This window comes from Chiloscyllium plagiosum, chromosome 31 (genome assembly GCF_004010195.1).
Source record: "Chiloscyllium plagiosum isolate BGI_BamShark_2017 chromosome 31, ASM401019v2, whole genome shotgun sequence".
Taxonomy (NCBI): Eukaryota; Metazoa; Chordata; class Chondrichthyes; order Orectolobiformes; family Hemiscylliidae; genus Chiloscyllium; species Chiloscyllium plagiosum.
The window spans coordinates 19,860,823-19,873,382 of record NC_057740.1 but is presented as its reverse complement, the minus strand read 5'-3'; the positions used below and the strand labels follow the sequence as shown (position 1 = coordinate 19,873,382).

Below are 12,560 nucleotides of genomic sequence, written 5' to 3'. Positions count from 1 at the left end.
GATCCTTGTGGCACTCCACTGGTCACAGGTCTCCAGTCTGAAAAACAACCCTCCACCACGACCCTCTGTCTTCTACCTTTGAGCCAGTTCTGTATCCAAATGGCTAGTTCTCCCTGTATTCCATGAGATCTAACCTTGCTAATCAGTCTCCCATGGGGAACCTTGTCGAACGCCTTAATGAAGTCCATATAGATCACATCTACTGCTCTGCCCTCAATCTTCTTTGTTACTTCATCAAAAAACTCAATCAAGTTTGTGAGTTTTCTTTATTCACTAATGGGATGTGGGCATCATTTATTGTCCATCATATTTCCTCTGAGAAGATGGTAGTGAGCTATGTTCTTGAAATACTACAGTCCATTTGGTGTATGTGTACACACAATACCTTTAGGAAGGGAGCTCCAGGACTTTCACCAGCAACACAGAAAGAACAGCGATAGGTTTCCAAGTTTGGATGGTGTGTGTGTTGGAGGGAATTTGCAGATGGTGATGTTTCCATGTATCTGCTGCTCTGTCTTTCTAGATACTGGTAGCCATGGATTTAGAAAATGCTGTCTCAAGAACCTTAGCGAATTTCTGTAGTTCATCTTGTAGCTGGTAGACACTGCTGTAACAATACTGCTGAAACAGTGTAGTAAACATAGTCAATAATCTTGACTCATGGTGTAAGGACATATGCTGAAATGAACTGTTTTCTTCCAATTTTGTGAAAGGCATGTTTGTTGTCAATTTTGCCAAACTAACATCAACAGACAAAATAAGGTGGACATTTAACTCGTTTATTCAATAGTGAGATCCATGCATAATCTTAGTTCTCTATTTGTCTTGGGGATTGTCACTAGCCCTGGGCATCATTGTGTCTGGTGATGTGTCTCCACTTGCATTCATGTAGTCTAAGTGTAATTTTACCTTCCTCATCAAAGGATGAGGAATTTTCCTGACAGCATAAAAATAGGTGGGCTTAAATCTACTTGCAGAGTTACATGATAATTATGCTTCAATTTGCTTCAGCCTTTGAATAATTTTGCAAATTCTGGCTGGGATTCTGTCCTGTCTTAATTCTGAAAAATTGCATCCACTCTCTCCAACAGACTTCGACAAATATGTGCATTGCTGCTTAACAATGAAATATGATTCTTTAGTATATGGAGTCACACATCAACACCTCATCTTTTATAACCACATTTTGTGATGGTTTGCCCAGTAACCTGAACATCTGCACTTCCTGGACATTTTTTTTAAATTTCACTGACTGAACTTGCAGACTTCAACCAAGGCAAGATGTTTCCCCTTATCAAAATATCTGTTACCGCATTGAGATTGACTTCTGCTTCAAATCCTTGCATCTTCACGTTCATGATCTAAAACCTGCATTTATTCTCTTCGACCTCACCTCGAAATGTTGTCATTATATTTTTATTTTCCTAAACCTTACCTGAACCTGATTTTCATTTCTCTGGAAAATTTCCTTTTGCAGGACATTTCCTTTGTTTTTGAGCCAATGAAGTACCTTAGATTCCCAGGAAGGGGAGAAGAGGCAATATGAGCATGCTCACAGCAGGCGGGATTGGGGGTGGGTGGGAATGAGGCAATGTGTGCATGCTGTCCAAAATGGTGCCAGATTGTGGCGACAAACACTTTTCACTGTATTTCCCCAAATACATGTGACAATAAAAATCATTCATTCATTCCTGCTGGTCATTCACATCACTCGTAGTTCTGTTTTTTTACCCATATCTTGTAAAACTTAATTTGGTCAATGATGTTGATCCCCACTCTTTAGGCATTTTGGTTGTCTTTGGGAAGGTGATGGCACCACCTTGGGGCCTATTCATCTGACTGGGTCAAAGGAATACCCTAATACTTCTTTTCAGAACTGATTAATTTTGAATGCCTTGTTTTTAAGTGTAAGTGCCTAGTTTTGAAGTGTAACATTGCTGTCTTTTTTTAATAGTGAGTAGTGGGTTCTTTCTGGTTATGTGTTTTATTGAGATCTGTCTCTTGATTAAATATAAAACATAGATACTAACTTAGCCTGCAGCAGTGTTTTTTAGAGTAGTAAGACTGTGCTATTTTCTGTAGATTGTTAAGGTGCAAAGATGGCCTATAGTAGAGCGATATGCTCTTCGTGTTGGATGTGGGACATTAGGGAGAATTTCCATGGTACTGATGATTATGTCTGCAGTATGTTTGGTTGTGAATCCTATCAGATCGTATGGATCGGTTGGAGCATCATTAGAGGCAATGAGGAATTTACAGGAGATGGGGGGGTGATGGATAGGAAGTATGAAATTATGGGAAAGAAGAAAAACTGCAGATGGATTACTGCCAGGAAAGATAGGACAGGGAGGCAGATAGAGCAGGAGCCTCCTGTGGTTATCCCCATCTCAAAACAAATATGCTGTTTTGGAAAATGTAGCGTGTGACAGGTTCTCAGGGGAATGTAACATCAACAGTGAAGTTTCTGGTACCAAGACTGGCTCTAATGTCATGAGGGGTACGTCAGGTTCCAAGCAATCGATCGTGATAGGGGTACATCAGGTTCCAAGCCATCTAGTCAGTGGCACAACAGAAGCTTTTGCATCCAACAGCAAGAAATCAGAATGGTGTGGTGCCTCCCTGGTGCCAGCATCAAGGATATCATGGAGAGAGTGCAGAATATTCTCAAAGGTGAGTGGGACCAGCACAAGGTCCTTGTACACATTGGAACTAATGATATAGGAAGGAAAAAGGATGAGGTTCTGAAGAGAGAATATAGAATGTTAGTCAAGAATTTGAAGAGGAGATCCTCAAAGGTAGTAATATCTGGATTACTCCCAGTGCTACGAGCTAGTGAGGGTAGCAATAGGTGGACAGAGCAAGTGGATATGGTTGAGGAGCTTGTGCAAGGGAGAAGGGTTCACATTTTTGAATCATTGGAATCTCTTCTGGGGTAGAAGTGACCTGCATAAGGAGGACGGATTGCACCTGAATTGGAAGGGAGATTTGCTAGAGCTGCTTCGGAGGATTTAAACTAATAAGGAGGCAGGAACAAAACAAAGAACGACATAAATTAAACTGCATTTATTTCAATGCAACAGGCCTAACAGGGAAGGCAGAGGAACTCAGGGCATGGTTAGGAACATGGGACTGGGATATCATCACAATTACAGAAATGTGGCTCAGGGATGGATAGGCCTGGCAGCTTAATGTTCCAGGATACAAATGCCACAGAAAAGATAGAAAGGGAGGCAAGAGAGGAGGGGGAGTGGTGTTTTTGATAAGGGATAGTATTACAGCTATTCTGAGGAAGGATATTCCCAGAAATACATCCAGGGAAGTTATTTGGGTGGAACTGAGAAATAAGAAAGGGATGATCACCTTATTGGGATTGTATTATAGACTCCCTAATAGTCAGAGGGAAATTGAGAATCAAATTTGTAAGGTGATCTCAGTTAGCTGTAAGAATAATAGTTTGGTAATGGTAGGGGATTTTAATTTTCCAAACATAGACTGCCATAGTGTTCAGGGTTTAGATGGAGAGGAATTTGTTAAGTGTGTAAAAGAAAGTTTTCTGATTCAATATGTGGATATACTTACTAGAGAAGGTGCAAAACTTGACCCACTCTTGGGAAATAAGGCAGGACAGGTGACTGAGGTGTCAGTGGGGGAGCACTTTGGGGCCAGCAACCATAATTCTATTTGTTTTAAAATAGTGATGGAAAAGGATAGACCAAATGGAAAAGTTGAAGTTCTAAATTGGAGAAAGGCCAATTTTGACAGTATTAGGCAAGAACTTTCAAATGTTGATTGGGCGCAGACGTTCACTGGTAAAGGGACGGCTAGAAAAAGGGAAGCCTTCAGAAATGAAATAACGAGAGTCCAGAGATAACATATTCCTGTTAAGGTGAATTGCAAGGCTGGTAGGTGTAGGGAATGCTGGAGAAATTGAGGTTATAGTAAACAAAGAGAGGAACCATATGTCAGGTATAGACAGGATAGATAAAAAGTCTCCTTAGAAGAGTATAAATTCAGTAGGAGTAAGAGGGAAATCAGGAAGGTAAAAAGGGGACATGAGATAGATTTGGTAAGTACGGTTAAGGAGAATTGAAGGGATTTTATAAATACATTAAAGACAAAAGGGGAACTGGGAGAGAATAGAGCTCCTCAAAGATCAGCACAGCAGCCTATGTGTGGAACCACAGGAGATGGGGGAGATACTAAATGAATATTTTGCATCAGTGTTTACTGTGGAGAAGGACATGGAAGATCAAAGTTGGGAGGTTATGTTGTGGCTGTACAGGACATTGGTTAGGCAACTTTTGGAATATTATATGCAATTCTAGTCTCCTTCCTGTAGAAAGGATGTTGTGTAACATGAAAATATTCAGAAAAGATTTACAAGGATATTGCCAGGATTGGAGGGCTTATGCTATGGGGAGAGACTTTTTTCCCTGGAGTGTCAGAGACTGAAGGGTGACCTTATGGAGGTTTATAAAATGATGAGGGGCACGGATCGAGTAAATAGACAAGGTCTTTTCCCTGGGGTGGAGGAGTCTAGAACTAGAGAGTTTAGGTTTCGGGTGAGAGGGGAAAGATTTAAAAAGGGGCCTCAGGGGCAACTTTTTCACGCAAAGAGTGGTGCGTATATGGAATGAGCTGCCAGAAGAAATGGCAAAGGCTCTTACAACAATAATTCCAACATTTAAACGGCACCTGGATGGGTATATGAGTAGGAAGGGTTTAGAGGGATATGTGTCAAGTGCTGGCAAATGGGACTAGATTAATTTAGGTTACCTGGTCAGCATGGACAAGTTGAACCAAAAGGTCTGTTTCCATGCTGTACATCTCTATGACTCTATGTCACTTAATGGTTAATTGACACTCTGTATCTCTTAAAGGTGTACCCACATACTGATTGTGAGACATAACAGATCATCATCACTGCTGCCAATATACTAGGCACCAATCTACATGTTTCACTGTCTATACTCAATATATTGCCCAATGGGCGCAAACAATTCTAAATTCTTACCTGACATATTAAATGCTGACTGAGCAGCTGTTCCTGCTCAGTCGCTGGTCAATTTATAATTTAAATTCCCAGTCATGCTTGGTCTGTTCTAACCTTTTTGATGACAATTGAGATTTCTTAGGCCTCTTGTGGCACTCTGGTAGTGTCCCCACCTCTGGGCTAGAATACCAAGATTCAAATCCCACCTATTCCTTAAGTGTACCATAACATTTCAGAACAGATTGATTAATAGTATCTCACATAATTTAATATTTGTCCGTTAAAAAAATTGCTTTATGAATGTTATGCCAGACTGCAGATTTGTTGTGATGCAGATAGTTTTGATACCTTTTCCGTCTGCATATCTTTATCTCTGGCTGAGTGAAACAAGTACTTCTGTACAATGCATCAGCTAGATTGTTTTAATTTGTTCTTGGGATTTGGACATCACTAGCAAGACCAGTGTTAATGCCCAACTCTCATTATATTTGAGAAAGTGGCAGTAAGCTGCCTTTACAGCCTTTCTAGTTCCTTCAGTGTAGGTACACCAACAGTGCTGTCAGAGGTGGTATTGGCAACACAGCCACTGTCTGACACCATCACTGGTACATTTGAATGCTTTATCCAGTCTATCATAGTTGGACTAATGCTACTGAGGCTATTTACCAAAGCTATATGACACATTTTGGATTCATCTGAAGTTGAAATTAACACTTCGCACAATATATAGTGGACAGTCTTTTCAAAGTAGTCTGTTATGAGTTGCATGGTTGAATTCATTCAAATAAGGCCGTATAAGGCACAGTTCCTTACTTCCAATAAAAGTCTTGCTCAGAGAAGCAGAACTATGATGTAGTTCTCTCTCTCGGAGCCAAATTGCTTTTAACAATAGTTGTCCTCATCCAAAATAAAAAAAAAGTAGAATGATCCCATATAGTTTCCAACTTACTGACAACTTGACTGAACAGTGCACACTATAAGTTATTGCACATCACATGCACTGCAAGATTTAATTCACATATATTTCACATTTAATTGTTTTGCAACCTGTGTTTTATTTATGTAGAAGCTAAAGCACCAATTTCTGACAGCAAAGTAGAAATTCCATACTGGGGAATCATACTCATCGTTCTAGGCATACTCCTCATTCTATTCCTGTTCATCCTCGGAGCTTTACTGGTATGTACAACAGATTATTCAATATTGTGCACAGTGCTGAACTCTAGAAATATAGAGTATACGTTGGAAAATTGCAGAAGGTCAGAATAAAGGCATGCTATATAACATCATGAGCCAAATCAATTATAAGAATCACTTGTCTCCAAGATTCAGCAGTGCATAATTGCTGTTGTAATGCAGAACAAATTCTAATGCTTCCTCTAAAGATCTCCTCAAGCATAAATGCATTAACATTAAAATGAAGAGCTGGATCAAATTCGCATTTGTGGAGAAAAATATCTGGCCATTGTTCAAGATAGAGCCTTTCTTCAGAAAGAAAGAAACATGAGCAAATAAGGGAGGTTCTCCAACCACATCAGATCACTAACATCACCTGATAAAAAGAAATTTAAGGTTATATATAGAAATTCTGAAGTCACATTGGTCAATATTCAGATCAGAGACTCACCTCTCAATACCCAAGTGAAAATTGGGTGCAACAGATCAGGAGCCAAAGGTTCAGTGGTCAGAGTGGTAATAGAGGGGGAATCATATTTTACTTAATAGGTTATGGTACTTCTCATATGTTTAGTAACCAGCATTTTAATCTTTCAGATTGCACTGTGCTTGAAAAAGAAGCACCAAGGATTCTACAACATGATGCAAGACCCTGCAGGCTTTTACTTTCCACATCAAAAATTCTACTGACAGAAAAACATTAACAATAAAAAAACATTGGTGATAAACTGCAAACATGCAAATTAGTGATTAAAGTAGAAATAACGTATTACAATTATGTAGCTAAACAGAACCAATCCAAATTAATTATTCGTTGCAACTCTGGATAGTCCTCTAAGAAACTTTTAAGACTTTACTTGAAGAAAAGCACTAAAGATGAAAAACGTTGTCAAAGAATATTATATTGAAGACACAATGTTCAAGTATTAAACTAAAATAAAATCAAAATAACAAATGCTTGTCATGCTTTTGTGACTTGAATGTTTGGTTTGTGCATCAGTTGCAATAAATTATTGTCATCAGTCAGACATCTGTATTATGTTAAATGTTATATTTATCTCTATTATCTACATGAATCTCAATGATATGAACTTTAATAATAAATAGTACTGTGGTGATCTAATAATTCTATTAAATGATTATTGGAAACTATTTAAAATATTCGAATGACAGAATAAATAGGTTAATGTATTTATAAAATTATTTTTTCTTGGGTGATGAACATTTACAAAGCTGTCTATTTTTGTAAATCATGTCAAAATAATGAAAGCCTAAAATAAACTACTCATAACAAGTTTTCATTTTGTATTTCATTTTTAACAGCATTACATGCTGAATGTTGCAACCTACATTAAAACTACACATTCTCAATCAAAATTGATGGTATATAGAACAAAGATAGCAACTCAGCTTTTCTCCCCAGGGTAATACACAGTGCAGTCTCACCTCAGATAAGGGCTTTTGCTGAAGTTTGGGAAGCAGGAATCCAGCTCCAAGACGCATGAAGCACTGATTAATGAGCAAGGACCTTTTTATTCATTCATGGGATGTGGGTATTGATGGCAGGGCCAACATGTATCACCTATTCCTAGTTACCCTTTGAAAAGGTGGCAGAGAGTCACCTTCTTGAATTGTTGTAGTCCCTGTGCCTTAAGTAGATCCACAATGCTATTAGAGAGGAAATTCCAGAATTTTGACCCAACAACTCTGAAGGAACTGCGATATATTTCCAAGTCAGGCTGTGGAGTGATTTGAAGTGGATCTAGCAGGTAGCAGGTACAGATATTTGCTGCCCTCATTACTTGAGATGGAAAGAGTTGTGGGTTTTGAAGGTACTGTTTAAGGAGCTTTGGTGAATTTCTGCAGTGCATCTTGTCGGGTAAGTGCTGCTGCTACTGAGCATCGATAGTGGAGGATGTGGATGTGGTGTCAATCAAACTAACTGCTTTGGCCTGGATGGTGTCAAGTTTCTAGGGTGTTTCTGGAGCTGCAGTCTAGCAGACAGTGATCAGACTCCTGACTTGTGCCTTGTAGATGGTGGACAAGATTTGGAGAGTCAGAAGAAGAGTTATTCACAGGATTTCTAGCCTTTAACTGGCTCTTGTAGCCACTCTATTTGTATGGCTAATTCAATTTCTGGTCATTTAAACCCCAGAATTTTGATAGTGGGGAATATCGTGCGAACACCATTACAAGTCAAGAGGCTGTGGGTAAATGTCTTATTGGAAGGGGCCATTGTCTGGCATTTGTGTGTGTGATAACGCCTACAAGGTCAGTGGAGAAATCACTAATTAATCTTGTGTGGAGCTTGTTGAGTATGAGTTCCCTTGGAAACAGACAATGGCCTGCCCAGCTAGAACCACCACCTGAACCCTTTATAAGGGTAGGTCTGTGCAAATTTCTTTCCTGGGCAAAGATTAGCCTGCAAATGCCATGAGTATTCATGCTATTTTGATGTTTAATCATAAATTATGTTACTCTCCAGTCTGGTTTTCTGGGTTATTAAATCAGGGACAAGAGTAAAGAAAAGTTTCAGATAGTTTTGCCCCTCAACGAACTCTGTAAGACTATGACAGGAAAATATTAGAATACCATTGTTTGAGAAACTGCAACCTAATGATGTGGTTGTGGAGGGTTGGCCCCAGTACACCAAAAGAATGAGATACTTCTTGCAAGCAAATGGGATAGAAGGGGACCACCATCAAAAAGTCATTCTCCTGACCACTTGTGGGGCCCTGAATTTCAGCACCCAGCTTCAAAATCTTCTGACTGATAGATCTGGTAGCACATCAGTAATGACCCCAAATCAGAGAACGAGCCCTTTCCTGCAAAAACACAGAAAAAGGAAATCGGGAATTTCAGGGGTCCAGAGATGATACCATCGTCAGCCTTAAAAATCACACAACACCAGGTTATAGTCCAAAGAGGTTTAATCGTTGCACACTAGCTTTCGGAGCGACGCTCCTTCATCAGGTGATAGTGGAGGGCTCAATCCTAACACACAGAATTTATAGCAAAAATTTACAGTGTGATGTAACTGAAATTATACATTGAAAAATTGATTGTTTATTAAGCCTTTCATCTGTTAGAATACAGTGATAATTTCACTTCTTTCATGTGTAAATCACAAAACCTTTTTTTAAAAAGTTGCATTCTTGGGTTAGCTGTTAACAATGGTGATAGCTAGACAATATGTTGAAGGTGTTAGCCCCCTGTGTTCTCCATCTATGCCATGATGTTTAGATTGATTCTAATCTAAAAAGTGAGATAACGGAGTTTTACATGAATGCATGCAGTTTTCGAGCAAAGTACAATGTAACCCTGAAAGTCCAAATTCACCCCACAAAATATATGTGTGCATGTGGATCTTTGTCTGTCTGTGTGTGTGTCTGTCTGGGTTGGGGGTCGTGAGTGTGAGAAAGTGTATGTGTGTGTGTGTGTAGTGAGTGCAGAATGTCTTGAGTCTGTGAGGGGGTGCATGTGTGAGTGTGGGAGTGTATGTGTCTGTGAGAGTGTGTATGGGTGTGGGTGTCTGTGTGCGCGTCTGTGTGTATGTGTGTCCGTGTGTATGTGTGTATAGGAGTGCCTTAGTGTGTGTAGGAGTATCTGTGTGTTTGTATAATGTAATATGGGTACCTCAACCAGGACCTTGGGTTCATGTCACATTACAGGTGACCACCATTGCACTATACACACACACACACAGATACTGCTACACACACACACACTAAGGCACTCCTATACACACATACACGTGGACAGAAATACACACAGACGCGCACACAGACACCCACACACACCCTCACAGACACACACACTCCCACATGCACCCCCTCACGGACTTAAGATACTCTGTACTCACTATACACATATGCATACACTTTCTCACACTCACAACCCCCAACCCTGACAGACACACACACACACACACAGACAGAGACCCACATGCACACATATATTTTGTGGGGTGAATTTGTACTTGCAGGGTTACATTGTACTTCACCCAAAAACTGCTTGAATTTATGTAAAACTCCGTTATCTCACTTTTTAGATTAGAATCAATCTAAACATCATGGCATAGACAAAGAACACAGAGGGCCAACACCTTCAACATATTGTCTAGCTATCACCATTGTTAACAGCTAACCCGAGAATGCAACTTTTTTCAGTTACATCACACTGTAAATTTTTGCTATAAATTCTGTGTGTAGGATTGAGCCCTCCACTACCACCTGATGAAGGAGCGTTGCTCCGAAAGCTAGTGTGCTTCCAATTAAACGTGTTGGACTATAATCTGGTGTTGTGTGATTTTTAACTTTGTACACCCCAGTCCAACACCGGCATCTCCAAATCATCCTCAGCCTTGTGTTTCTCACATACTGTAGAGCCAACTTCTGGATTAGTGGTGCTGGCAGAGCACAGCAGTTCAGGCAGCATCCAAGGAGCAGCGAAATCGACATTTCGGGCAAAAGCCCTTCATCAGGAATAAAGGCAGAGAGCCTGAAGCGTGGAGAGATAAGGTAGAGGGGTGTGGGGGTGGGGAGAACGTAGCATAGAGTATAAAACACACCAGTTGGCCTCCTTCTTTAGAAACCGCAATTTCTCTTCCCACGTGGTTAAAGATGCCCCGCAATGCATCTCGTCCACATCCTGAACCTCCGCCCTCAGACCCAACCCCTCCAACCGTAACAAGGACAGAACCCCCTGGTGCTCTACTTCCACCCTACCAACCTTCGCATAGACCAAATCATCCGCTGACATTTCCACCATCTCCAAACGGACCCCACCACCAGGGATATATTTCCCTCCCTACCCAATTCCGCCTTCCACAAAGACCGTTCCCTCCGTGACTATCTGGTCAGGTCCACGCCCCCCAACAACCCATGCTCCTGTCCTGGCACCTTCCCCTGCCACCGCAATAATTGCAAAATCTGCGTCACACCTCCTCCCTCGCCTCCATCCATGGCCCCAAAGGAGCCTTCCACAGCCATCAAAGTTCCACCTGCACATCCACCAATATAATTTATTATATTCATTGCACCCGATGCGGTCTACTCAACATTGGGGAGACAGGACGCCTCCCAGCAGAGCGCTTTATGGAACATCTCTGGGCCACGCGCACCAATCAACCACACTGCCCTGTGGTCCAACATTTCAACTCCCCCTCCCACTGAGCCGAGGGCATGGAGGTCCTGGGTCTCCTACACCGCCACTCCCTCACAACCGACGCCTGGAAGAAGAACGCCTCATCTTCCGCCTCAGATCACTGCAACCCCAGGGCATCAATGTACACTTCACCAGTTTCCTTATTTACCCTTCCCCCACCTCACCCCAGCTCCAAACCTCCAGCTCAGCAATATCCCCATGACTTGTCTTACCTGCCTATCTTCCTTTCCACCTATCCACTCCACCCTCCCCCTTAACCCATCACCTTCATCTCCTCTCCCACTCACCTATTGTATTCTATGCTACTTTCTCCCCACCCCAAACCTCCTCTCAATTATCTCTCCAGCCTTCAGGCTCTCTCACTGTGTTCCTGATGAAGGGCTTTTGCCCAAAATGTCGATTTTACTACTCCTCAGATGCTTCCTGAACCGCTGTGCTTCTCCTTTGGGAGCAGATGCGATTGAGGTGGAGGAATTGGGAATATCTGATCACATTTGCGCAAGAGATGGGGTGGGAGGAGGTATATTCCAGATAGCTGTGGGAGTCAGTGGGTTTGTAAAAAGTGTCAGTAACACTGAACTTGAGGGATATATTTCCCTCGCCACTTCGATCCACTTTTCAGAAAAACTGTTTCCTGCACGACTACCTAGTCAAGTCCACGCCCTCCAATGACCCACCCTCCCCTCCTAGCACCTTCCCTTGCCAACACAGGAATTGCAAAACCTGCACCCACATCTTCCCCGTCACATCCTTCCAAGGCTCCATTAGATCCTTCCACATCCATCAAATGTGCATCTGCACTGCCACACATGTCATTTATTGCATCTGTTGGTCTCCTCTACATTGGGGCCAACAGACACCTTCTCGCAGAGCGCTTCAAATAAACTGAAAGGCAGCTTGTGAAATCAGGGGAATTAATGTAGTAATTGGTGGGTTTGTCAGTAACCATAAAACCTATCTGATTGTTGTTTAATTACCAAAGGATTCACTCAAGTTCATCAGGAATGAGAACCTGTCACCCAGACAGCACCCTCACCAATGTGAAAGGAGAGAGCACTGGGCAGGGGCTGAGAACAGTCCATTGGCTTTTTATACAGGCAGTGGGAGAGCTTACAGCCTCTGTATAGCGATCTGAAGGGGCTTCTTCTTCGCTGTTTTCTATACTTAATTTTTAATCCAATCAATTTAAAATAAACCAAAATTTAAAATAAACCAAAATCAGCAA

General features: G+C 41.4%; 1 protein-coding gene across 1 annotated transcript in view; it reads left to right on the top strand.

Moving 5' to 3' along the window:
• LOC122565558 (mucin-16-like) overlaps window positions 1-7,445 on the top strand; it is a 105,943-nt gene extending 98,498 nt beyond the window's left edge. Inside the window, exons 77-78 of the mRNA XM_043721610.1 lie at window positions 6,060-6,172; window positions 6,767-7,445. Of these exons, the coding sequence (XP_043577545.1) occupies window positions 6,060-6,172; window positions 6,767-6,859 (206 nt within the window). The 3' untranslated portion in view covers window positions 6,860-7,445. The remainder of the gene's footprint in view (window positions 1-6,059; window positions 6,173-6,766) is intronic.
• The last annotated feature ends 5,115 nt before the right edge of the window (window positions 7,446-12,560 follow it).